This window comes from Thunnus thynnus, chromosome 12, assembly GCF_963924715.1.
Source record: "Thunnus thynnus chromosome 12, fThuThy2.1, whole genome shotgun sequence".
Taxonomy (NCBI): Eukaryota; Metazoa; Chordata; class Actinopteri; order Scombriformes; family Scombridae; genus Thunnus; species Thunnus thynnus.
In genome coordinates this window covers 22137983-22163120 of record NC_089528.1, presented here as the reverse complement: position 1 = coordinate 22163120, position 25138 = coordinate 22137983, and the positions used below count along the sequence as shown (strand labels likewise).

The window sequence follows — 25138 nt, the reverse complement described above, 5'->3', positions numbered from 1 at the left end:
GTAATTCCCAGGGTTTCCCAGAAAAAAAATATACAAAACAGTGTTTCCCAGTGTTTGTCGGTTAATGTCCCTGAACATTGGGACCATCCCCAGACGCTGATAACACCGTGAAACCATATTTGATTATTGAGTGATTTATTTATTTATATATCAAGTAAAGTTTGGACATTTTACTTAAATCCACGTCATGCGCTTCATTCCGGTCAGTAATCCTACTTTATTTATATGACATTTCCAAACCAGAGGAGAGTGATTCTTGTAAATACCTCATAGTAGAAACAGTTGTGTTGCAGTGATTTTTTTTTCTCCCTCCCTCGAGCCCTCTTAGGAATGACTTCACTCCTTGTAAGGAAATAAATGACACAAATAAAGAATCATCAGAAGCTCTTCATGGGAGATCATATAAATGTTCCTTCTGTTTTGATTATTGTTTTTTATGTGCCACCTGCTGTTTACACAAGCTGCTCAGAGGGAAGAATATAATATGACTTTGACAGATATTTACCTCTGTTCACCATGTAAAACACTACTCCCCCGCCTGCATCAGAGCATTCCATGAATTCTCATTTTAAGTATTTTCATTGCAACCTTTTATCAGCTTCCTCCTGCGAACATAATCCTGTCTGACATGATTGTCCTTAAAGCATTGCCAGAAACTTCCCAAGTCGACTAGAACTGCATGACTCATTTTCAGATCTACCTTTTGTAAACATGCTTCAGTTTACAGGTGATAACAAGTCCTAAAAATGCGGCGTCTGAGGCGTAAGGTAATTTACATTTATCATTTCCTTTTAACGGTCGGTGAGATATAACATCAGAGCTCACTGTGAAGAGGAATGAGTGTAGTGTTAGCAGGTGTAATTTGTTCTCCATGCATTAGGAATTCTTAAAAGGAGCTGCTTGAGTAATGACATCGTGTAAGAGGTTAATTCCTGGACTTTTTTTTTTTTTTTTCACAATGCATATTAGGTGCTTCTCATTCTGACATCATGACATGTATAGGCTTGAAAGTTGTCCAAGTCTACTGAAATTCAGGAGCTGCTGCAACTGAGAGGTATCACTTTACTACAGCTTCCACCTGGTGTGAAGTAATGCATTTCTACTGGGCGTCATTTGCATTCAGTTGGCTGAAAAACACAGTCCGAGCATTCATTTGATGCAAGAACCATGCAAATTAATTCAGCACAGAAACAGAAGATGAAACAAATTTAAGCAACTACTTCAAAGCACATTCTTTTTTACTTTTCCCTAATTAACATTTAACACCAGTACATCCAGATAACCAAATATACCATTACCAGTGGTTCCCAAACTGCAGGTTAAGGTCCTCCAAGAGTCCCCCCCCCCCAAAAAAATCTAAGGGGGTCACAAGATGATAAAAAAGATAAACAAGACAAAGAGTCCATGCTGGCAGCTCTGCAAGGCTGAACACAGCCGTGTTTTAAGCTAAATGCTAACGTCAGTATGTGTGTACAGTACCAGTCAAAAGTCTGGACACACTTTCTCATTCGAGTGAATGGGAAGATGTGTATATGTATGTGTATAATTTGAGACAATCTGTCTAATAGTTGTCAAGATATTTCACTAAAAACCCAAAATGTCAGAGGGCTTTGTCCTATGTTACAAAATATTATGTTTATTTTTGATTTTTCTTGCGAAATTCACTGTGAGGAAAAAATCACTCTGAAGCCATAACCTGTGACGAAATGTTTGATACATTCCCTCTAATACACTGTTTTTTCCTTTTGAGAAAATGTTGGGAACCACTGCATAAATATTTACTATAAAACACTGCTTATCCCTCAGTTTTTCTGACAACACATGCCAAATATAGTGCTTACTATGATTAGGCTATTATTCCTATACAAACTTGATTACTTAAGCATAATATACTATAAAAAAGAAAGGCGTGATTCAGAAAAACAGTTGTGTTACTATGCAACATGCTTTTTGCTGCACAGGTAAGACCACGTTTGAATATTCTACTAATTCCACATGTTCCAGGGGAGCAGTGTTTGTTTATTTTAGTGCTGCGTTCCTTGCGTAACAACTTTTTGAGGAGAGAAAGGCCCTAAGCCTCATGAATCAACAAAGACTACAAGAGGAGAGGAGTGGAGTGTCTTTAACTGCACGGATAACTTCATTTTATGAAGACAAAAACAAACATACAAAAGAAACATTAATTAATGCACTTTAACCCATCTTATCTGCCTGGGTTTCAGTACAAATTTTGCTGATCACCTTTGACCAACTATTCAGCACAGATGCAGCCTGCAGTATATCAAGAAGCCTTTAAAAAGCTGGATGGATACAAGAGTACAAAAAAAGTAACAAAAATCAACAAACGAGGCTGATAATCTTAGTAGTTTCTGGACTTAATCTTTATCATACATAGAGCTGAAAAATTGGTTGATTAATTGATTAACAGAACATTGCAACTACTTTGACAACTGATTAGTCATTTAAATCACCTTTAAGGCAAAAATGCCAAAAAAAAAAAAGCTTGTACAAGCTACATAAATGTGACTATTTTGTGCTTTTCTGTGTCTGTGTTTGCGTTTTCAACAGCTGACAAAGTCAGATAAAGCAATCTGAATATGTCACCTTGAGCTCTCGGAAACTGTGATGGACATTTTTCTAAATTTTGTGACATTTCAAGGTGCTTTCAGACAGATAGGCTGCTGCTACAATCCCATCATGTAGCTAAATAGAGCGGAAATGGTTATTAACATGACATGATAATTATGGTGAACTATCATGAGCATTATGTATTGTCCTTGTATAGATTAGGCTATATAGTAGTCAGCGGTGGAAGAAGTACTCAGATCCTTTACTTAAGTAAAAGTACCAATACAGCAATGTAAAAATACTCCATTACATATATTATTATAAAAGTCCTGCGTGAAAAAAATAGTATTAGCAGCAAGATGTAATTAAAGTATTAAAGTAAAAGTACTCATTTCATCCCTCTAACTGTTATATTATTATATATGACATCATTATATTATTAATAGTGATGCATCAGTGTGTAAGCAGCATGTTACTGTTTGAACTACTTTATATACAGTTAACTAGTTTAGTCCAGTGGTTCCAACCTAGGGGTCGGGCCCCTCCAAAGGGTCACCAGATAAATCTGAGAGGTCGTGAGATGATTAATGTGAGAGGAAAGAAGAAAAAACAAATCTGTTTAAGTTTTTGGACTTTTTCTCTAATCTTTGATTTTTGGCAAAATATCGGATCATTTGAACATTTACTTGAATGAAACCATGTGAGAAATTTAGAGGGAAAAATCACTATTTGGTGGAGCTGTTAACAACTCATAAACATCTGAAATGTGGCCCCGACTACACACTGCTTTTTGTAAGACGTCAAAAGCCAAAAATGTTCCATCTTTAACAATGTGTTGTATTTTAAAAGCCTGTTATATTATCCATTGTGTCAAATTTTCACCTGGAAAGTAACTAAAGCTGTCAAATAAATGTAGTAGAGTAGAAAGTACAATATTTCCCTCTGAAATTTAGTAGAGTGGAAGTTTAAAGTAGCACAAAATGGAAATACTCAAGTAAAGTACAACTTGGCGTACTTCAAAGCTGTACTTAAGTACAGTACTTGAGTAAATGTACTTAATTACTTTCCATCACTGATAGTACTAATGTTGTTTGTTTGCTGTGGGTGAAGAGGGAACTCACATACCTCTAAAATCAGCTAATGTATAATTACCACACTGCCAGTGCGGTTTCTGTGGTTGCCATGGTCACACAATGAGCCGTGAAGGCAAGTTGATGAAACTGAACAGCAGTGTTTCGCTAGAGCAGCAGCCGCCTCTCTGTTCTCGCCACTGCGGCAGGGCGGAACTGTGTATGACCATGGCAACCACAAAAACTGCAGCGCCACCCAGGAGCTGATTTTTACTGCCGGTCTCTTGAGCTTCTGGCCTAAACCTCTTTGCCAGTAAAGAGTAAATAGTCGTGGAGCAATCAGCTTCAAAGTTTAATTTACACGACTTGGCAACTGAACGACATTAATGAAACCTGCTGTGGTGAAGGTTATATCTGATGTAGCCAGGAGCTTATCGTATGAGAGACGAAACAATTAATAATTAAAGGACCAGTGTGTAAGATTTAGGGGGATCAACTGGAAAAAACGGAATATAATATTTATAAATAAGTTTTAATTAGTGTATAATCCCATGAAAATAAGAATCATTGTGTTTTCATTTCCTTAGAATGAGCCCTTTATATCTACACAGGGAGCGGGTCCTCTTCCACGGAGCCCACCATGTTGCTTCTACAGTAGCCCAGAACGGACAAACCAAACACTGGCTCTAGAGGGGGCCTTCTGCGTTTTTCACGGCCACCGTAGGTTCTCCTACATCCTTTAAAGGGGAGGTTGAGTAAGTGTTATTCAGTTGGTTGCAATCTGCAACCTCGTTAGATGCCACTAAATCCTACACACTGGTCCTTTAACAGCTGTAGATTTAAAGGTATTGGATCCTTTGTTAGCTTTTATTATAGCTGGGCAAAAAATCAATATATCTCTTCAAAATACTTAAGGCGCTGCCAACATGATAACGGCTGCAGGCAACTTTTACAGCAAAAACGACTAGATTGTAATTGTCAATGAAATAAACTGAAGTGTCTGATGTTGACCTGAAGTCTACATGTGAGCAGTGAAATACCAGAAAAACTGGACTTACATTATAAACCCATAAGATGTAACCCATTACATCCTGTTTATCATTGAGAGAAAGATCCCGCTCCTGTACAACCATTGTGTCACCTGCAGTAAACTGTCAACTCACCCACATGGTTTGTAAATATCAAGAAAGTAAAGAGGAAGAAAAAGCAGCCGGATGGAACAGGTTGGTACATGTGGGAGACTTTTTTACAAAGAGCCAGGATGTAACAGAGATGTCACATTTAAGAAAAAGCTTTTTCCCACAGTGACAGACAACAGGGCATCAGGTCACACTTTCTATTCATGTAGCCTACTCATGTGCCAAGTCTTAAAAGAAAAAATGATGTAACATATCAGATGAAATTCCTTGAGTTATGCTCTCCTTGTGTCTGTGCTGGTTCAGTCACTCTAAACTCCTTTTAAATGTGAGTGATTGTCACTTTTAAGCCCGTCACAGATCATCATCCTCATGCCTTCTGCCCAGTGCATCCTAGGAAAAAAAAAAAGAAAAAAAAAAAAGAGGAAGTAACACTGCAAGAGCATGACAGCATACAAATGAGTAAACAGAATTAGTTGGTGGAGAAACTGTGTTCCAAACTGTAAATTATGCAGAGATATATATTTTATTCTGTCCAGACATCTAAGGTCAGAATTTGTCTGTGACTTTCAAACAGGAGACGATGTGAAAAAAACTGCTTTTCTACCGAGGTGCCACAGAAAGGCAGATAAAGGGGGAAGAGGTTTGGGAGCGGCTGCAGTTATGTTCTTAGTTTAGATGTATATTATTGTGTCGGGCTGTATGACAGGTACATGCATCAAATATTAATGCCCTTGTGCCTGATGAATACAGTATATAAGCAAGTTTTGGTCTGATTCCTGCTCACTGCAGTCAGCGCACAGCATACATCAACCTGTAGGCCAGATCCAACACATGAATACAAAACGAATGGACCACTCTCACTGATATCCAAGGTCGCAATCCCCCCCCTCTCTCTGTGGCTGCTGTTACTCGTTATTGTACTGTTTTCAAGGAGTACATTTACTAAAGACAATGTTTCAGTACACCACACCTTACTAATATCTTTTAAGATGGATTTAAGTTTGGATTTTGCTCAGAAAGTCTAATTTTTTAGAAGGAAAATTATCGCAGAGGTCAGTCCAAAATGGTTTATTTTGTAAAGGGGGCAGTTGAAGGAGATGAGAAAACATGGTGCGCTACTAAATGATATATTCAAATGTACATGACATTCAAAGGGTATTACAGTTATCACTCAAATTTTCCACACATGAAGTAAGCCTTCATTCCAACATGTTTACCAAATGTAAATGAATAAAAAGTTTGTACATTTTCCAAAATAAAAATATGTATCAACACAATAAACCCTCGGGATGCTGGAAAAAAAAAACAAAAACAAAAAAAAACAGTTGCATGCAGAATGTAGGCTGATGAGTTAATTTTCTTGACTTGAAAAAAAGGTCATTAAAAAAACCACAAGGGTGAATGACTAACACATATTATTAATTTTGAGACAAATTTGAGGTGAATCCTTCTGCCCTTTTGTCCTCACATCATTAACTCACATTAGCAGAAGCTGCATTGTTTCAGTCTTTTATTCACTATAATATAGGTCAATAGGAAATATAAGAAACTGCTATTAATGACAACTTGAGTGGTCTTGGCTAGCCATTACAAACAGCACATATGTGTTGAGATGCCTCATGAAAAATGACGGCCAAAAATAAATTACATTTGCCAAAACCTAACGCACAGACGGGTTGGGATGGGTTGGGGGTTGGGGGGTTGGGGGGTTGGGGGGTTTGGAGGGTAGAAGGGTTGGACTCGACGTAGGACTCGAACTGGATGACTAGTCAAATACACTGTGAATGAAGCTCCTCTGGATGTGTGGCGTCCAGAGGTACGGCTGTAGAGTGAGTAAAAAGGTCCCAAAGTAGAAACTGCAGTCTTAACATGTGCCATACTTTAAAATGTAGAGGAAAACACCCTTACACTCATCAATATGATGAGCAGAAAAGTCCCAAACCAAAGCTTTGAAGTCTTTATTTTTGCTATCGGGGAGAGGAAAAAATACTCGAAAACAAAAATAAAACACAAAACAGGAGAGGGAGGGAAGAAACGACTCCAGATATTACGCTGAATGCAGAGAAGATGAACTGCACGAGTTGGGTGAGACACTCCGGCACAGGGGGTTATTTCCTGGAGCTAGACTTCTAATATCCAAAAGTACTGGTCTGGAGGACCATGTTTGGTCAAGGGGTGTCCATGGAGATGCCTACAGCAAAATGCCTCAACAGCAGCATCTTAGCAGGCTGTCCGAGAGTGTGACGCTATGTGCTTCCTGCCGCTGCCTGGCCCTCTCCTCCCTCTGAATTACCTGCAGGAAGAGAGTGGCAGCAGGTTGACCAAGGTGGTACCACAAACACTCCAAATCATGACATTCATTTGATTTAAAAGCAAGAAATCCCAAAAATGTTGCAACACGCGTTCAAATGTCAACAACACTTTTTTTTTTTTTTTTTTAAATTCACTGACTTGTAGCAGGAGTGGAGGCTGAAGCGGAGGCAGAGGCATTGTCTTCCTCGTCGCTGTCCTCTTCGTTGGACTGCGGTACCTCGGCCTCAGGGATGGTTGTTGCTGGGGTCTCGGGCTCCTGCTCTGCCCTGCTCTTTAGGGCTAAGATACGGTGGTGTAACGCTGCAGCCAGTTGACCTATGTCCTTAGAGCTACCCTGTGGGAGAGAGAGAGACGTGGCAGAGACCACAATGAACAAATTAACACTTTCACATTACCCTGTTCACATCATTATGTGATCAGAGCGGTCGAGATCATTTTACAGCACTTTTCCAGGACGTTTTTAGTGATGATCCGGCTGGTATGACAGTCAGTGATCGCGTCATACACGAATATGTTCCTCTCTGTGGAAGTCTGATTTAAAAGTCAAATATCATCTCTTACATGCTTGACAAATTGATCACAGAATAATGCAGACACACCTGCAGATGTACAGCACTTCACTTTATTAGTCTAACCAAGTTACAACGATGGTTTGGGCAACTCTCACCTCAGCTTTCTCTTTTCTCTCTTACTTTTTTCTCCCGTCTTTCTCTGAATAATAAAAATTAGTAAAAAAATAAAGAGCCAACAAAGGTGTCTGGCGCCTGCCTTACTCAATACATAAACAAATAATCAGTAAGATCAGTGCATAGCGCAACATAACTTGGCCTAAATATAACTTAATAACATCCAAATGTTCATTTCAGTAACTCAAAATATACCAGCTGTATCATGGATATTCATTCTGCAGTCAATACAAAACAAAGCAAATGTCACATTCAAATGAAATTGTTCCTCATTGAGTTTAGTGTAGTCTCTCAACACTGTGTTTTTCCAGACTTTTTGCTAGTGCTGCCAGTTCTTCCCTCTTTTAACACGTCAGTGATAGGCATTTGATCTTGACAGTAATGTGAAGTCGTGTTTTTTTTTTCTCCGCCCTGACTGCCATTTCATCTGCCTCCTCCTGCCTCAATGCTTAGCATTATTCTTTGCTGTTTTGTTTTGACATTTGCCACTTCATGGTGGATGTCCTTTCTTTTCTTCTCATTAGCAGTTTGGTCTTTTTTTCTTCTTTTCATCCTGCAGGTACTGCACATACCTCATCCTTGCTCCTTTGCAGTGTTGAATAAGGTCTTTGGGCAGGGCTTCATCTATTGCATGCCCAGCCACTGCATCCTTGACCAAGTGCAATGCTACTACAGACCTCTCCTTCAGGTTTTTTATGAGAATATCCTTGTTGACAGAGTATCCTCTTTCTACTGCAGCTTGTCCATGAGACAGTGTGAGGGGACATTTCCTTTGGTCCCACAGTGCTGCATACTCTGCTCTGCCACTGACAAATCTTCCAAAAGATTTATTTTGTGGTTATGGTTTGCACTGATATGTAATGAGAGTGCTTTATACTGAGCAAGAACTTTGTCACACTCAGAGGCAGTGTACCATCTCGCATTGAGGACAACCTGTAGGAGTTTCTCAAATACTGCTGTTGCACTTTCGGCTTCTGTTACCATGGTCACAGGGTCAAGGGAGCTCATGTGCTGCGCTGTCGGATAGATAAGAGGACTTCCCTCCATGATTTTCTTGCAGGTCACAGCAAAGTGTTTCTTGGACACCTGTATATTCACTGGATTTTCCTGGAGCTTTTCAGATGCCATCTCCAAAGCTTCAAATCCCATATCCAGCTGTTTGAGTGGCACATGGATTACTTTGTCTTGTGAGTCCAGTTTCAGCAGTTGTACAGGTGTCTATCTTCATTTCTTTCCTTTTGATAAAGCGTGACATCAAGGCTCTCAGGGTGGACTGAAGCTTCTTTGCTAAAAAAGGTATCATTGGGGCATCGGTCTGGAATGTCTCCAAAAAAGGCTTCTCTCCATTTTGAAAGCTTCTACGCACAACAAGCAAAGCAAAACTTCCCAGATTGATAATCTCTGGCACATCTGGGTCCACTTAGCTCTTGTCCACTTGGAATATGCTCAGGAACTTCCAGTTGAGGGCCATCTATTGAGACCTGCACGAGCTTATTAGGATTAAGTGGTGACTCTTATTTTCTCCAAATGCTTCTCTAATTGAGTGTGTCCCATAAACTCTGAATCAAAATAACACACAGCTACCTTCCCTTCACTTTCACTCGAGCACCACACAGCATCCATCTGTTCTTTCTGTGTCACTTTATTTAGGCATTCATCAAAAGACACTACATAGCACTGTGGTTTTCTTATGTCTTTGATCAGCTGCTCTTTGATATATGGACACAAGCCAAAACATGCAAGGTAAGCCGATTTTGTTGCACCACATGAAAACCGCAGGGATTAAAGCAAGAAAAGATTTGTGAGCCTGAAAAGTTGTCCAGGAAGAAATGTGTACAAAGTATTAAATTAAGTATTATATTAATTTAGAACTGCTCTATGCCTGATATCAGGCATGGTGCCTGAGAACTTTAAGCCCTGAGACTGTTTGGCAATCTCACTTGTCCTGGAACATCTGACCAACAATGACTGACATATCAGAGTTGGAGTTGAATGACTGGTGTGAAATGACCGTCTTGATTACCCAGCAAATCTCTGCTTCAAGCACAGCTTGGCCGGAAAGCCGAGCTGCCTTGTGCTCTTGAGCTTTTTCCATGTTCACTTGTACTGGACACTTGTAACGCTGTGCTTCCGTGACGGCCACTTTCCTTACGTACAGTGGCTCCTTGGTTTGCTGGACAGCTTCTTCCCTCTCCTGTGTCTTTTGAAGGCGTCACCCTAATGAAATGTCTTATACTCTGACTGTTTAATTGTCCAGCGACTTTGACATAGGGCTGAGCAACTTTGAAAAAATATCTAATTATTTTGACAGATATTGCAATTGCGGTATGATTTGCGATATTAGAGGGAATGATCATTTTTACATCATTATTCTCATTTTCATTGAAAAAGATTAAAATGATTATGATGTGATTTTTATGGGGATCTGTACTAGTGCGTAGAATATGATGTATGGGCCAGGACATCTCTGCAGCACGACAACATTTAATTCAAAAATGGTATTTTGACAAACATTGTGTCTCCTGCAGTTTCAAAACTGCAGTAGGCCATATCGCAATTTCGATAAAATTTTAATTAATTGTTCAGCCCTACTTTGAAATGGCCTTGCCCTCGTGCATTACTCTTGAGTGCTGAGATTCCCACATTAACAACATCAAAAGACTTCTCGCAAAACTTGCAATATTCCCCATGCACATCTCCTGCCACTTCCCCTAGGGGGTCCCTAAACTGGGGGTCTTCTTTCTGCCCATTCTTGAACTTGCACTGTCTTCCTGACATTCTGTCACTACTGTAATTAGAGGACAAGTGTTACAGAAACATTTCAGTATACAGTCATAACCTTTAGATGTTTTAATGTCACTACTTTTTACTACTATCTCCTCTTACTGTTGTTTTTTATTGCCTTGTTTTAATGCTCTGGAAACTGAGAAACATCCCCTGTACATCCCCCACACCACTCTTAAGGGGGAATTTTACAACAAACAAGAGTGCAATGCGTGTGTCCCGTCCAATCAGACTGACTGACTATGCTGACGGTGTCTTTAAGGCAAGTACTTGGCCATTTAGCAAAGCAGGCAGCTGTTACATCTCTTTACTGAGGCTTATTATCATTTACCAATCATCGAGTCTACATATATCGTACCAGTGTGCAAGGATCACAACACAAACGGCGCACTGGAGTCAGTTATGTTGATCACACAGAGCTGGCCGGCATACAGTCAAAGCACCTCTGATTCTGCTGTCTCCATTTAAGCATGGTGTTGGAAACAAGTGGAGATGAAGGGGCGAAAAACTGCAACCAAATGCTGTTTCTTTTATCGTTGTGGATGATGATGAAGATCGGATTGTGCTCAAGTTGGATGCAGTCGCAAGTTACAGGTTACGTTAACTTAAAACAGTTGCTGTTCTGTATTCAAAGTTAAAAGTCTGATATAATATTCTGTCAGAAAACAGTCAGGTTTACCAAAGCACCACTAAGTTTGTTGAAGTGCAGTTTTCAGTCTGTCTCTTTTCTTTCTGACCATCCTCATTAGCCATCGGTCGATGGTGCTGCCGTCTGTCCAGTTGCAGCGCCTCTCTTTTAGGCTGCCGCTGTGATGTAGCTTCTGTGGTGGCTGCTTCCTCCTTGACACTCTGTTTTGTTTGATTCTGAAGCACTGTATTTGGCCTCATAGGTAGTAATAGTACTGCCGTATCTCTGCTCTGACATTATATTGTAAAGCTAGTTGTTTGTGTTAGGAATCACAGAGAAACTCAGCAGCTAAAGTTTGTATCAGGTTGTGGCCGTAACGTTGCTGCAGTGGTCACTTTCTCCTTCACAGCCTGCTGTGTCTGATTCCACAGCGCAATATTCAGCCTCATATCATGAAACTAGTTTTCCTAGTATGATAGATTAGTGTCTTCTTTTCCCTATCATGAGCATAACAGACAGTGTGTGTGTGTTTTGGAAGACCCACATTTTACTGTCTTTGAAGGCACCACTACCGATATCGCCTGTTGTTCTTCCTTGACACCAACGGCATCACTGTATGTGTGAAATGACGGCGCTGGCGTCGAAAGAACAGTAGATTTTGCAGCTGAGACACAGAGGACATTGATAACAACTGTTGTTGTTTTTCACACTATATCCCTAATTTGAATGGCCAGAGATAAGGCTGAAAATGCAAAGTGGCCCTCTAATCTATATACCTAATAAAAACTACCATAGTTACCAGCCAGCAGTGACTAATATTTAGATTTGAAGGATAATGAAACTTACATTATTCAGCGTTCCAGCCATTTAAGTTGTAATGGCTTCCAACCTGCATGTGCCACCATGTGACATGACTTGGGGTTGTGTTCACAGCATTTCCGAAACATAACCGAGAGCAGCCTCTTCAAAATACTCTTTTCCATAAACTACCAATGAAGGTTAATATGATCCTGATCATAACTTAACCCTTTCAAATGGCAATATTATCCGTTTTAGGGAGCTCTGATAGATCCTGTAGCCTAGTAGTTTATTCTCAACTAAAGGGAAAATAGGAAAATGTTGAAATAATATTCTAGGACAAGATTTTCCAGGACATTTGACGTTTTCTCTCATTTTCCATGTGTTTTCCGTGACTGGAAAATTGTTCAATTGTTTTCCAGGATGTGTGGAAACCCTGTGCTGTTACTGTGCACCATCAACAGCAAATTAAATCAGGAGTAGATTTGAAAACAAAGATGCTTTTTACTAAAATATGATATAATAAACAGGACAAATTGGACATAAAGCCTTGATTCTCTCTGCAGTCCAGGTAAATAAAAGGTATTGGCTGCTAATTTACAGTATAGTGTTTTGTAATACGTACCGATATTAGGAAGACCTTGACCCCCTGGTCCTCTGTGTCCATGGCAGTGATTCGTACACTCTTCTCGCTGGCCTTGTCCACCTGCATCTGGGGCCAAAGCTTAGTGTTGAGGATCAACCGGAGGCTGCCCTGGGTCCTCATCACTGAAAGGGTTTAAACATAAACACACAGCAATGAACTACAGGCCAAAGAAACTGCTTGAATTATTGCTATTCTACCCGACTCTGATCTCAGTCTTGTTAATTCACATCAGAGAAAATAGAGTGGTTACTTAAAATATTAGTGATAACTAGACACCATCATGCAGCATATTTAACTGCTGTAATGTCTAGTCCACAGAAGTGTGTAGAGTGGGAATGGGCTCCCCCTTGTGTTCAAAGTCAGATACTGCAATAATGATGGTGATGAAATCCAACACTACGAACCATTTGTATTTTTTACTGAGATAAATGTCATCTCTTATCATTTGGCACAAACATTCAAACCACAAACAAAACAGCATTCACAAGTAATTCTTCAATTTTTCTGTCACATACACTGATTCAAACACGGAAAACCAAAGCTGTGAACACAACAGTAAGTTGTTTATTTTCTGAATTCATTCCAAAGAGATTTCTGCAGGTGTGTTTACCTAGACGGGACTGTAGCGTGCCATCATCTGTCGATGCCATGTCGTTGAGCCTCAGCAAACCTCGACCTCTCTCTATCCAAGACTGAGCAGTCTTCTCAAAAACATATAACTTGCACTGCATCTGAAGTAAAAGAGTGAAAAAAAGGACTGCATTGCTTTCTGCCACATTTATTTACTGCATGTCTTGAATCCAGTGAGCCCACCACCTACCTGTAAAACATTGCTTTCCGACTCCTCTCCAGTTTTGACGTCGACTTTCTCTAAGATGCACTTCTTGGCTGTGGCTTTGGTGTACGCTGCTGCAGACTCCTCCAAAGACTCCGACACACTGTTCACTGGAAAGATAATACACAGCGGTGAGAAATCAGCTCCTAGCTGGAGTTTGATCAACAATTTGTGTGCACAAGCGTTAAGTCTGCTCCCACTCGTAAAACATTTTTGTAAGACATGATGGACCCAGGGTGGCACTTTGCCTCATACACAAACTCTTTAAAGGCCGCTGTGGATCCTTTATATCATATTGATGAACAACAGCTATGAATTGCTGAATTTTTTTCCTTTGTCCTTGGGTAAAGTGGACAGTAACAAAAACATGCTGTCAAACCCCATGAATGTGCATACAGTATCTCACTAGGTCACACAGCCTTTTATGATGTTGTGTTTAACCCACAAAATAACTCACTACTGTCAGTTGTGTTAACACATTGACCACAGCTGTAAAGTAGGAGTTCGTGTTTGTATAAATATGAAACCGAATAAATGAAATATATAAAAAAAACAGTTTGTTGTAAAAACATTCGTCTAACCAAGCAATAGAATAAGCAACTCTTAAAAGGGAAAATTCACTGCTGTGAATGATAATTTCTTAAAACTAGGTCACCTATGTGGTAGAAGTGTGCAATTACTTTTGAAATTGGTGCCCTATGACAAGAGAAAACCGAGAAAAAGGCCGTAGATCCCCCATATCGCTCTGAAGGGGGAATCCTACAACAACCAGAGTGGACTGCGTGCGGTCCATTCCAATCAGCTACCGATGATGGTGTGTTTATGGAACGCAGGGGGAGAGTACATTTCCCAGCAGAGCAGCCGGTTAGCAGACTCAAAGTATTATATCTCTTTACAGAGGCTTATTTTCGTTTACAAAACATTTTTCTTCATTGAGTGTGGATATATTGTAGCGGTGTGCAAGGATCATGGGGTCAGTCTTGTGGCTCATGGCAAACTTACTAGAGTTGCACACAAGCCAGAATAATGCCAGAGCTGCCGGTTGGCCGTCAAAAAACCTCAGCGCCTGCTGTCTTCATTCAACTTAGTTTGGGAAACAATCATGGACGAAAGGATGAAAAACTGCAAGCAAACACTGTTTCTTTTGCCTGTTTTGGACGACGAGGAACCGGGACCGAATTGTGCTCCTACTGAATGCAGCCGCATCTTTTCCAAGTTATCTGAATAATTTCACTTACAACTTGGTGCAGATGTGAAAAATTCTCTGTTGGTACCTTATTTCTACAGTTACTTCTATTACTGACTAACTGTTGCTATTACTGTTACTGACTAAAAGAAAAAAAGGGCAGTTCGATACCCTCTTGTATGGCATAATGTATGGATGTAACCAAAATTTTGTGTTGGGAGGAAAAACAAAAAGATATTACTTGTAGGCTGTCATAGTTCCAGAAAAATTATGAGACAAATAAATATGGATCTCAAATTACAGATGTATATTTTATTATTACATCTCTTTAAGATGGCTGATCAAACACTAGCTCCCAATTAATTTTGATTCTAATGCTGAAAGACTTCACATAAGTTGGAATCTTTCAGAGACGACTGCACCGTTACATTTCTGTTGAATTGCTTTTTTTTTTTTGACTGTTCCAGGTCTTTCTGTAGCCAAGAAATGTTCTTTGTGTCTCTTACATCTATTAGTAGTCAAACCAAACAGCAAACATTTTTTGAATTAACAGGGTTGTGTTTTTTTTTTTACCCTTCTCTGGGGTGGTTTCCTGTGATGAGGGCTCTGAAGCAGGGGCAGCTGAAACCTCTTTATTTTCCTCGTTTGAGGACTCGCCCTTGGGTGGACTCTGAAAACACAACAAAGCTGATCATTGGAACTTGTTCAAAGCTCAATCATTAGGAGTTTTCATGGCAGAGAGCAGACTGACTATTGAACAAGCTGTATAAACTCACCAATACTCGTTCCGACATGTTCTGCCCAAAAACAAATTTTGCCCCACTGTCTGTACTGTTTGTGGCATTTTTTGAACTGACACAGCATGAAAGGAAAAAAAAAAAAATAGATTAGTAAGTTGATCGAAGTTACTCATGAATGAAAATGAGTTGCTAAAAATACTTGAAAGAAGACACCATTTCATTCTGACATTACCTTGGGGTAGAGATGTACTGTAAGAAATAATTAGTGCCCTCTGATTGAGAGTCTGGTGGCACACCATCCTTTGACTTGTCTTCCGTACTGTTCTCCTCCAACTAGAAAAAGAAAAACAATTGTGTTAATTTTGGAATCATGCATCATCCAAGCTTAAGGAATGACCAAAACACTCTCACAAATTCACATTTAATGAAAAGCTGACTAATATGCAGCTTAGCAAGTGAGCAAGCAGCGAGTCATCATTTCAAAATTGTCTAAACATTCCTGTCACAACAGTTCCAGGCTGACCACAAAAAATATACAAAAATCATTTTGGACACCATACAAAACACCACAGAAAATGCATCTCTGAGGCTATAAAAAGCATCTCATTCTTCAGAGTGAAATCTTAGAGAAAGGTCTCAAGCCGCTCCTCTGACTGCCACTTTTAACTGTGTATATTTGGACAGTTTGTCACACATTATCACCTCAAGCTTGTCTGTTCACTGTGTGTCACAAACAGATGTAAGACGAGTAGAAAAACCCACCTTTGCTCTGTCTTTGATATTCTGACCAAACACAAAAGATATTGCTACATCTGTCTCCTTCTCTCTTCCGCCTCCATCTTTGTTACCACTTGCTCCATCTTCCTCATTTTCATGTTTCTTGAAATTGAACAAAAAAAAAAAAAAAAAAAAAAAAGAGAACCAGGATCAAACTTTAATCCATTTCTACTGCAGGCACACTGTTATCTATGTAGCTAACTAATGCTATGATATTATTTACACAGGTCTGTGATGAATGAATTAATTCAATGTCAAACATTTGCATAACTTTTTTTTATGAATACAAGAGTCGATATACTTCCTCATTAAAGCAGAGGATGAAAACAACCACAACGCTGAAAATCATTAGCTCTTCTATAAATAAGTTTCACACTTGTTCACACTTTCTGAAACCCTAAACAAAAGGGTATAGCCTTAACTGAACTGGCTGACTGCTTGCTTGCTTTTCAGTTCCCATCTGCAGATAACGGGCAGAGATTTAGCTTCTTCTTACCAGTGACTTGGCCAGGGTGGCTGAGTGCTCTGTGTTGTTCAGGAAGAGGGACTGGGTCACAGGTGCCCCATCTGATGACTTTTTCACACCGTTGGTTCCACAACTGGAATCTGAACAGACAGAAACGATAAAATCATTTTCAGTTTATTTTCCTGAAGGAAAAAAGGCTCATGCAGCAAACACTTACAATATAAAAGTAATGAATTATCAGACAAAGATTTTAATGATGTTAGAGAATGTTTTAGAAGTATCAACTCAAGAGTGAAGGTGACTCCAAGTTTTACTCACTGGACTCTATATGTGATTTTGAGGGTGGTGCCTGGAGAACTGCAGGGCGGAGGACACTGCGTTGCTGCTCCTTAGGTTTCTGACTTGGGACGCCTGCAACAGAGACAACTTATTGGTGTGATTTCTCTTTTTTTTTTTTACACAAAGAGATTTTATAGTTCCACCTGTTCAGGTCTAGATGTACCATTTCTGAATGGAGCCTTATAAAAGAGTGCAAGCTTGAGTTTTTCCCCCGTTTCAGTCAAGCTAATGTGAGAAAAATATTACTTAAAGACATCAAACCCTCACCTGAACTCGGTGCCTGTCCATGTATGAGAGTGGGTGGCTTTAAACGGAATCCCACAGGTTTCTCCTCTGGTGAGATGGAGAACGGGAGAAGGCGGACATTAAAGAAACATCCAAGTTACACAGCAACTTATAAAACTTTCTTCTGTCTTTGCACCTTTCAAATCACAGGCCCCGTTACCACAGCAACCCTTTATGAGTCTCAGGAGTTGTGTACGCTCTAACTCCTGTGCAGTAATATGGCGGGCTCTAGGGCCTCCGATCTATTTCTACATCTACGTCTCCATCTCAGTGGCTTTACTAGCCTGACATGACCTGGCACTCATGAAACTATAAAGGAAGGACTCTGTATGTATGTCCTTCGCTTATCTCGAGAACCGTTCATCCAATCGACTTCGCACTTGGCGTGTTAATTGCTTAGGACCCAAGGACGTGCAATGTTGAATTTGGGGCAATTTGGACATGCAACACACTAATAAACTTTGAACAAACAAGTGTTCAGCGAGACGCTCAGCTCTGCAGCAGTGGGGTGGGGCTTCAGGGCTCTGCGACTCCATGTTATGAACACAGCCAGAGATCAGAGCTGTACAGTGAGTCAGAGAAAAGTATTTTCACATGGTGTGCTTGGACATGCAACATGTTTAATATTAATAAACTGTGAATAAAAAAGCAAACAGCAAGCCACTCAGCTCTGTGTCTGAGTGCGGAGTATACAGCTAAAACACGTTTGGACATACGAAACGTTTAATATTAATAAACTTTGAATAAACAAACGAACAGCGAGCCACTCAGCTCTGTGTCTGAGCACAGAGTATGCTCTCCAGGAGTAAGGAAAGAGCTGGGTGCTGAAGTGGAGTGGAGCATTTCCCTTAATATGGAAATGAATTTGGACTAGAGTGAGTGGATATTCCTACTCAGAATAAAATTCTATGATTTGGAAATTGCAGAGGACCTGGAAATGCTTAAATGACGTGCGTAATAGTCAAATAACGAAAAAAAATTACTGAAAATGTTGAGTGGGAGTGTTTATTAAATCTTTACGTCTCTGTATGAGTTGTTTTCACCAAAAAATATTTATGTTTCTGATTTTTTTGTAATCTATAATAATAAAACCATAAACATGAGCACAGCCAGCGATAAGAGCTGTACAGAGAGTCAGAGAAAAGTTTTTTTTCACATGGCGTGCTCTAAAAAGAGAGAAGTAGACAGCGAAAACGCAGCTTTTAATCAAGAATGGACAGACTCTTAGGCTAGTTCCCACGGGCAATTCAAAACCAGTATGTCTCACAATACTGCACAAATCTTCTGAGCAAATATACCCACTCGAGTGAAAATAAACAATCTAAGAGCCCAAAGTGATTGATCCACTTTATTTTGGGATGCACATTTTTTTCAAGAGCTCTCTGTTATGTATTTTATTTTTAAATATAGCCCTTATTATACTTGAAATGAGAAAAGATTCACTATTACAGTACTTTTATTACAAGCACAGAGCCAAAAGCACTTATAAAAACTGCATCTTCTATTCCTCAATATTTATGAGATCCTATCCATGTCTACTGAACATTAATATTAAACAAATTTCACTTTTTTTTTTTTTTTTTTTTAAACAAACAGGGCCTATTTTCAATTTACTAACCAGGTCCTAATACTTAGGACATGGAAGTGCACTAGACACAGCTGCACCATGGAGATCTCTGGTGTGTTCATCGTTGTTTTCACTTTCCAATAAGTGCTTTATGTAATATATTTGAAATGGTTATTAATTACAGCCTTGTTTGCTCAAGTGGATGTCTCGTCCTCTCTGTAAAGCCGTGTTAACTGGTGACATCACCGCTCGCCATTTCTAAACAATGAGCTTGTTATAAGGATGGTCAAAATTATGAAAATAACACCCAAGTTGTTTATCAAAAAACACAATTATTCCATCATCGACCCACTAAATATAAAGCAAGGTAATTTTTCTGATGAGACATATTAACAAAGAACATTTACACATTAAACATAAACATTTCCACAATTGTTACAGTCCCACTGCAGTCATTATTTTAGCCAATTTAATTTTTCTCCATCTTGCTTTTATATCTGTACTGTAAAGTTCACGTTAAAGTGATGCTGTCAGTTTAAATAACTTTTTATTACTACTGACTGACTGAAATGTCTAATTTCAAATGATTATTAGCCGTTTTCCATGCCCACCTCCAGTGAAATGCACATGATGAACCTTGAAAAATATTCATAGTCACAAATGGTGAACAGCATGCCACCGACTATGATATGATAAATGTTTTATTCAGAGCTTGAGAGGACTCCGAACTGCAGCAAAGAGACCGCACAGGTACAGAACGGCGATCCAAACCTGTTCTGTTCCTTTGTGTTTAAGATGCCACAAAGCTTGACTTATTCTACAAAATTTGAGACCCACACACTAGTATAATAGTTATTCCTTTTTTTAAGAGATGTGAATGAATCACAGCAGTCCATCCGCACAAAATACAAGGGGGCTTATAATAGCTAATAAGACATTCCTCTGACATGTTCAGTGGCACCACACAAAGTGCAGCCAACTACCACCACATGACACTGTGGCATCTTACAATAATAAACCCTCTGCCTCAACCAATATCAAGCTCAAATTTGCTTTTTCCCTAATACTGGCAAGATGAATTTGGCTGGTAAACTTAGAACTTGTTTTCCAGCTAAACTTGGCAGTTCAAACAGTCATAATCCAGAACAGAACTACATTATGTACAGGCAGAGTCACGGGTCATACAAGGTCATAATGTTCCCACAATGAAGAAATCGTCCCTGATTTACTAGGGATTTTGTGAAAATACTCTAGAAACTTATATTTGATTCAATACTGACCATTATCTTCCCAAACAAATGCAATAGGCTACACCTCTCTCTGCAGGTTCTATTTGCAACACATGATAGAGACACAGACCACTAGTGCAGACAGAAAGAAACAAGAGAGGACGTCCAAATTATTTCAAAATAACCAAACCTCAACCCAAAGCTAAACACAACAAACCAGCCTGAACTGATATCTTGAGTAATCAAAGTTGACTGGGAATGCACTGATCTGGCACCGTATGCCTCTTCCGACTTCATTGTGTAAGGTTAACACCACACATAAAAGAGGAAATGTATTGTTTATTTCAACTTTACACTCATGTTCGTCAATGTACATTCACTTATTTAAAACTGTTACTGAAAAATCCAATCATGCCTGTGGGCTTTGCATTCTGTAACAACACATTTTCCTCTATCCATTAATAACACCAGACGTCCAGAGCAGATATTTGTAGGGCTAGCTCAGAAGTAAAATTACCACATGTGATTTGACCAGAGCGGGTCACGGCGAAGGGGGTGCATTTGCAGGCAGAGGATATGCAAAACTTTGCTGACATCTTATTTCCAACTATATGACTTTATAATACAAACATCTTCAAAAATTATTTCTGATATATAGAATCTTCAGGCTAGCAAGTTATTTTTCTAACAATTTCAGTCAATTTATTGCATTTGTAGTCTTAAATTGTTGAAAGTAACTGAAGATATAAATGTTTTCGACCTTTGAGACTAACATTTTCACTGCAGTGGGCCTTTAAGAAGTGAAGAGAAACTAATGGTGATCTAGATGCCTCACCTGGCTCAGAGTCAGAGTTCCCAGTCGGAGACTGGCAGAAACTTGAGGGCATGAATACATTGTTCTTGGGAACTGCAAAGTAGCGGACAGGCATTGCACTCAGCATACAAATCAACATGTACACCACAAGCAAGAACCAAGAAAAAATAAATGCTCTGCTTAGTCACCACGTGCCCTTACCAGAATGTGGGGGTGGGAATGATGAGGTCCTCTCTCTTTTCACAGGGGGGCAATAGGTTCCCTCGTCTTTGTCTGAATCTGAAAGTGGCGACAAAATATTAATATTCCAGTTTAAATAAATCTTTTATAATGATAATATTAGCAGAGCAAGTGGCCAGTTTGGATATTAGATTTACCCTCTCCATCTTCTGCACTTGAGCCCTCCGCAGATCGCTGCAAGTGAACATAATGCTGTTAAATTCTTATTTTTCCCCAAAAGAGTGGTACTGTTGTTGTTAAGTTGTTTAAAGAAGTATTAAAAAAAAGGACACAAAAAATAACATTGGATTCCATGTTCCTGGTATTTAGTCTGGAGCTGTAACTATTAACAAAAGTGAAAGTGGTATTAACTCAACCAAGATGTGCTTGACATGAGATCAACAGATTTTGACTTGTTTAAAGTTCTAGTGATGAAATAGTTGATTTGCTTAACAATTCTTCATCAATGTGTGCTTTTCTGTGATACAGTCCAGACTGAATATCAGTATATACTCTGTATAATCATACAATATGTCTTAAGCCTTGATTAATACTTGAATAACATGAAAAACTTACCTTCTGTGCTTTATCTTTTTGGAAAACAAACACAGGAGGCGCTATGGCAGGCTTGTCTGTTAAGAGAAGATGTAGGCTAGTCATCCCAGCACTGACTTAAGGTATACAGCAATCCAGTCTGTTTGGTTCTTTAACAAAACAGCTTAAGCTATGGCCTTCACATTCTGTGACCTAGATATTCTCTTTAAAACATGAGTACCTGGTATGACACATAGGAAGTTATGCGCATTACAAATTTTCATACATCCATAAGTAACATCCTCATAAATTCATAAACTTGCAGTGCCACTTCAAGATATCGCTGGTGAAGCGATCAGTAAAGTCTAACACAACTGTTTATAATATTTAAATGCCAGATTTAGCTACTGTCAAAAATAAGTGTAAAAGTAGGAAGTATGAAAAGACACTGACAAAATAATTTCCATAAATGCAGAACAAGGATTAACCTTGGTCAATGTAAACCAGACAACAGAAATCAACTCTTTTAAACCAGGCTATACTACAGTAATAATGCAATGCTATTCAGAAAGAATGTACTTGTAGGATGTAGAACAAATAGGATCACACAAAGTTGACCTAAACTTCATCATCAGATACCAAAACAATATAAGAGACATTACTGTAATAACCAATGTGTCAGACAGACATCAAACTTGCCAAACAGTAACCTAACTATTTTGTAATCTAAAAATGGGGTTTTATTCAGGTCACCACCAAAACATTTTGTTGCTACTGTTAACTATTATTACAGCCAACTAGAATAGCAATCGAGCCAGGTAATAATTTCATTCCACCTCAGGCCACTTAACGCGTTTACCTTCACACTGTAACCTCTGTAAGATGTGTAATCCTATAACGTTGGCAGACAAAGGTTTTTCTCTGTCTGGGTTGGGCCTATTACACCGAGCAGGTGTAGCATCGTTGTCGTTTTTGAGCCTTGCCGGGGTATAAACGCATGCGGTAACATCCAAATCCCTCCGACATTCACCATCTCTAACACAAACCCTCATGGCTGTTTATATATGGTTGAAACACATTTAACAGCATAAAACGTGAAAACCTTGTGTGACCTATATTTAAACATCTAGCTTTGTATCTCTACGATTTGACTACGCTAACGTGGTTATGAATGTATGAATTCCAGAAAACGACAGTGATATTCAACTGCAGAAATTCAGATGTTCCCGGCTTTATGTTGAGCATGCTAGCATTTACACTATCTGACCCGATCCAGCAAATAGCCGACACCACCGGTTGTTCCCTAAAGCCGACCCGTAGCTTAGCTTACTGGCTATAGTTAGCTTGCTAATGCGCTCCATCTCGCATGAGTCATCTCGCCTGTACAAGCAATAACAACAAGAGCCTCAATGAATTCTGCCATAGTTAACACATCAACATAAAGACACTGTGTTCTGAACGGGGTGAATAAAGAACATGAAGGAAGCATTGTCTCTGGGCTGACGGTTTTTTCTCTCTACGCGCCTAAATGCACGTCAAGCAATCCGGCAAACGAGCGCTAACTACATTAAACAAGAAGGAGGTCGTACTGTAAACGTTTCCTATCAATCACATTAGCTGTGTAACAAGCAGTGCTTCACTTCTAAGGCATAACAGCCTTTGGATAAACGTTATATCCACTGTAACTCATTTAGCTCTCCACAAAAAGGCAAAACATCCCGACTATAAATAGCCGGGTGTTAGCGGCTGCATTTGAGGGCGTTCCGAGGCATTCCAGGTATTACCCACATCCCAACGGTTAGCAATGTTAGCCTGCTTGCTAACGCTGTGGTCTTGTAAACGCTACGGATCAATATAACTCACTTGAACCCACCATTAACATGCGGCCAAGTAGCTTCATTTCAGTTATCTAATATGCACACAACGTAAAGGCGCCGTTTATAACACCACAGTGTCTGTATTGTTTTTCTCACACTGCCACTTACTCACCTTCGTTTGCCAAGTCCGCCATTTTACTTCGACGCTCACACACCCACAACCCACCGCGCAGATAACACAAGTTGAGGCAGAAATGTTTTCATCAGTGGCAGAGAGCACATTGCCACCGTTTAATAACCCCCTAACCCTCTCCTGTGCCCGCCAGTCAGCCACACAAAACAGTGTCTGTCCGTGGCTGTCATTATGTTTTCACTGAGCACGTTTCAACCAGTTTTAACCAGGAACAGCTTTAAAGGGTAGATTCACAATTTTTTCAAGACTGTCTTAAAAACAACATTCAGGTGCCCAAATGAACACTGAAAGAGGTTTTCCTCGCCGTAATCATTCCTCCTGTTCATACTGGGTATTAAAAGACCCCCTTCAAATGTGCTTTTAATGTAAGTGATGATGGGGGGGCAAAATCCATAGTGTGTCCATACAGTCATTTTGTATAAAAATGCATTTAAAAGTTTACCTTAACTTTATATGAGGCTTCAGCAGTCTTGTCTGAGTTATATAGTTATATCTGCCACATTTACAGTCTTTTTAAGCGTAAAATTCCCTCTTTGTGTTTCCCCAGCAGGGCCGTTTCTAGCTTTTGGTGGGCTGTGTGCAAATTGTAGTTTGCACCCCCACCCCCCACCCCCACAACCATTTCATGCACTTATGAATACACACCAAAATCTACCAAATCTGCATCATATTCCATATGCATATAACTGAGACCAAATTACACTTTTTACACATACAAAACTAAATGAATATTGGAACAGTGTCTATGTTTGTCGGGATGATCAGTAAAGGACTCAATCAGTAGCTGGAGCCAGAGGGAAGGTTCAATAGAAGATTGTACTAAAACTTTTCTTTTGTAAGAATATAAAATGATACAGCCTAAGCTGTCATTTTAACAATATCTATCTATCTATCTATCTATCTATCTATCTATCTATCTATCTATCTTTCTATCTATCTATCTATCTATCTATCTATATCTTCAGGTGCAATTTATACAGTTTCACAGTAGGCCTATACAAAACCCATATTTCAATTCAATATTTCAGCAGTTAAACATACTGTTAAAACCAACAGATATAACTTAAACCAATTCAACCTCTTAATTAACCATATAGGTGTCCTTAGTTCCTCTAAAACAGTGTCCTTTATGGTGTAACAAAGTTTAGTTCTTCTTCAGGTATGTTAAACTTTCCTCAGTCCTTAGTTGTAGTCAGTCTATTCAGTGTTTAGGTCAGGTTCAGTCAGTTCTGGATCTGTTCTCAGTTCTGAGGTCAGTGTTTAGGTCAGGTTCAGTCAGTTCTGGATCTGTTCTCAGTTCTGAGGTCAGTTTAGAGTTCTGGGTGCAACTGGTAACACAAGCAAAGGGATTGCGGGGCTTTTAACACAGTCCTACCACACCAGTGTCATCACATAAGGGGATGAAGGAAAGGTGTCTTCCTCCGGGTAGATGAAGTCCGAATGGTGGCTCCCCATCTCTTTCGTCGAGGAGCAAATCCAGAATCCAAGGTCTGAAGCATGGTATC

The 25138-nt window shown here is 39.5% G+C and overlaps 1 protein-coding gene across 4 annotated transcripts; it reads right to left on the bottom strand.

The window, feature by feature from the left end:
- Nucleotides 1-5829: 5829 nt before the first annotated feature.
- ranbp3b (RAN binding protein 3b) lies at nucleotides 5830-23767 on the bottom strand. 4 transcript variants are annotated; one of them, XM_067606355.1, is made up of 17 exons: nucleotides 23613-23761; nucleotides 21666-21721; nucleotides 21248-21284; nucleotides 21072-21149; nucleotides 20892-20963; nucleotides 17243-17308; nucleotides 16955-17047; nucleotides 16667-16776; nucleotides 16156-16272; nucleotides 15626-15726; nucleotides 15430-15505; nucleotides 15227-15323; nucleotides 13453-13577; nucleotides 13243-13363; nucleotides 12612-12754; nucleotides 7229-7424; nucleotides 5830-7070 (listed from the first exon to the last, which is right to left on the bottom strand). In XM_067606355.1, the coding sequence occupies exons 1-17, from the start codon at nucleotides 23632-23634 to the stop codon at nucleotides 7024-7026; spliced, it is 1557 nt and encodes a 518-aa protein (XP_067462456.1). In that variant the 5' UTR covers nucleotides 23635-23761; the 3' UTR covers nucleotides 5830-7023. The 4 variants fall into 4 exon arrangements, with proteins under 4 accessions (XP_067462456.1, XP_067462457.1, XP_067462458.1 ...); XM_067606356.1 differs by lacking the exon at nucleotides 16156-16272 and having other exon boundaries at nucleotides 23613-23767; XM_067606357.1 differs by lacking the exon at nucleotides 21666-21721 and having other exon boundaries at nucleotides 23599-23679.
- Between the last annotated feature and the right edge of the window lie 1371 nt (nucleotides 23768-25138).

Bases quoted from the DNA above. Each gene is read 5' to 3' on its own strand.
- ranbp3b (XM_067606354.1), bottom strand. From the start codon at position 21,749: ATGACTAGCCTACATCTTCTCTTAACAGACAAGCCTGCCATAGCGCCT. The intron at 13,578-15,226 runs GTAAAAAAAAAA...TTATCTTTCCAG, and splicing joins GGAAACCACCCCAGAGAAGG to TGAACAGTGTGTCGGAGTCT. The intron at 7,071-7,228 runs GTCAGTGAATTT...CTCTTCCTGCAG, and splicing joins AGCCTCCACTCCTGCTACAA to GTAATTCAGAGGGAGGAGAG.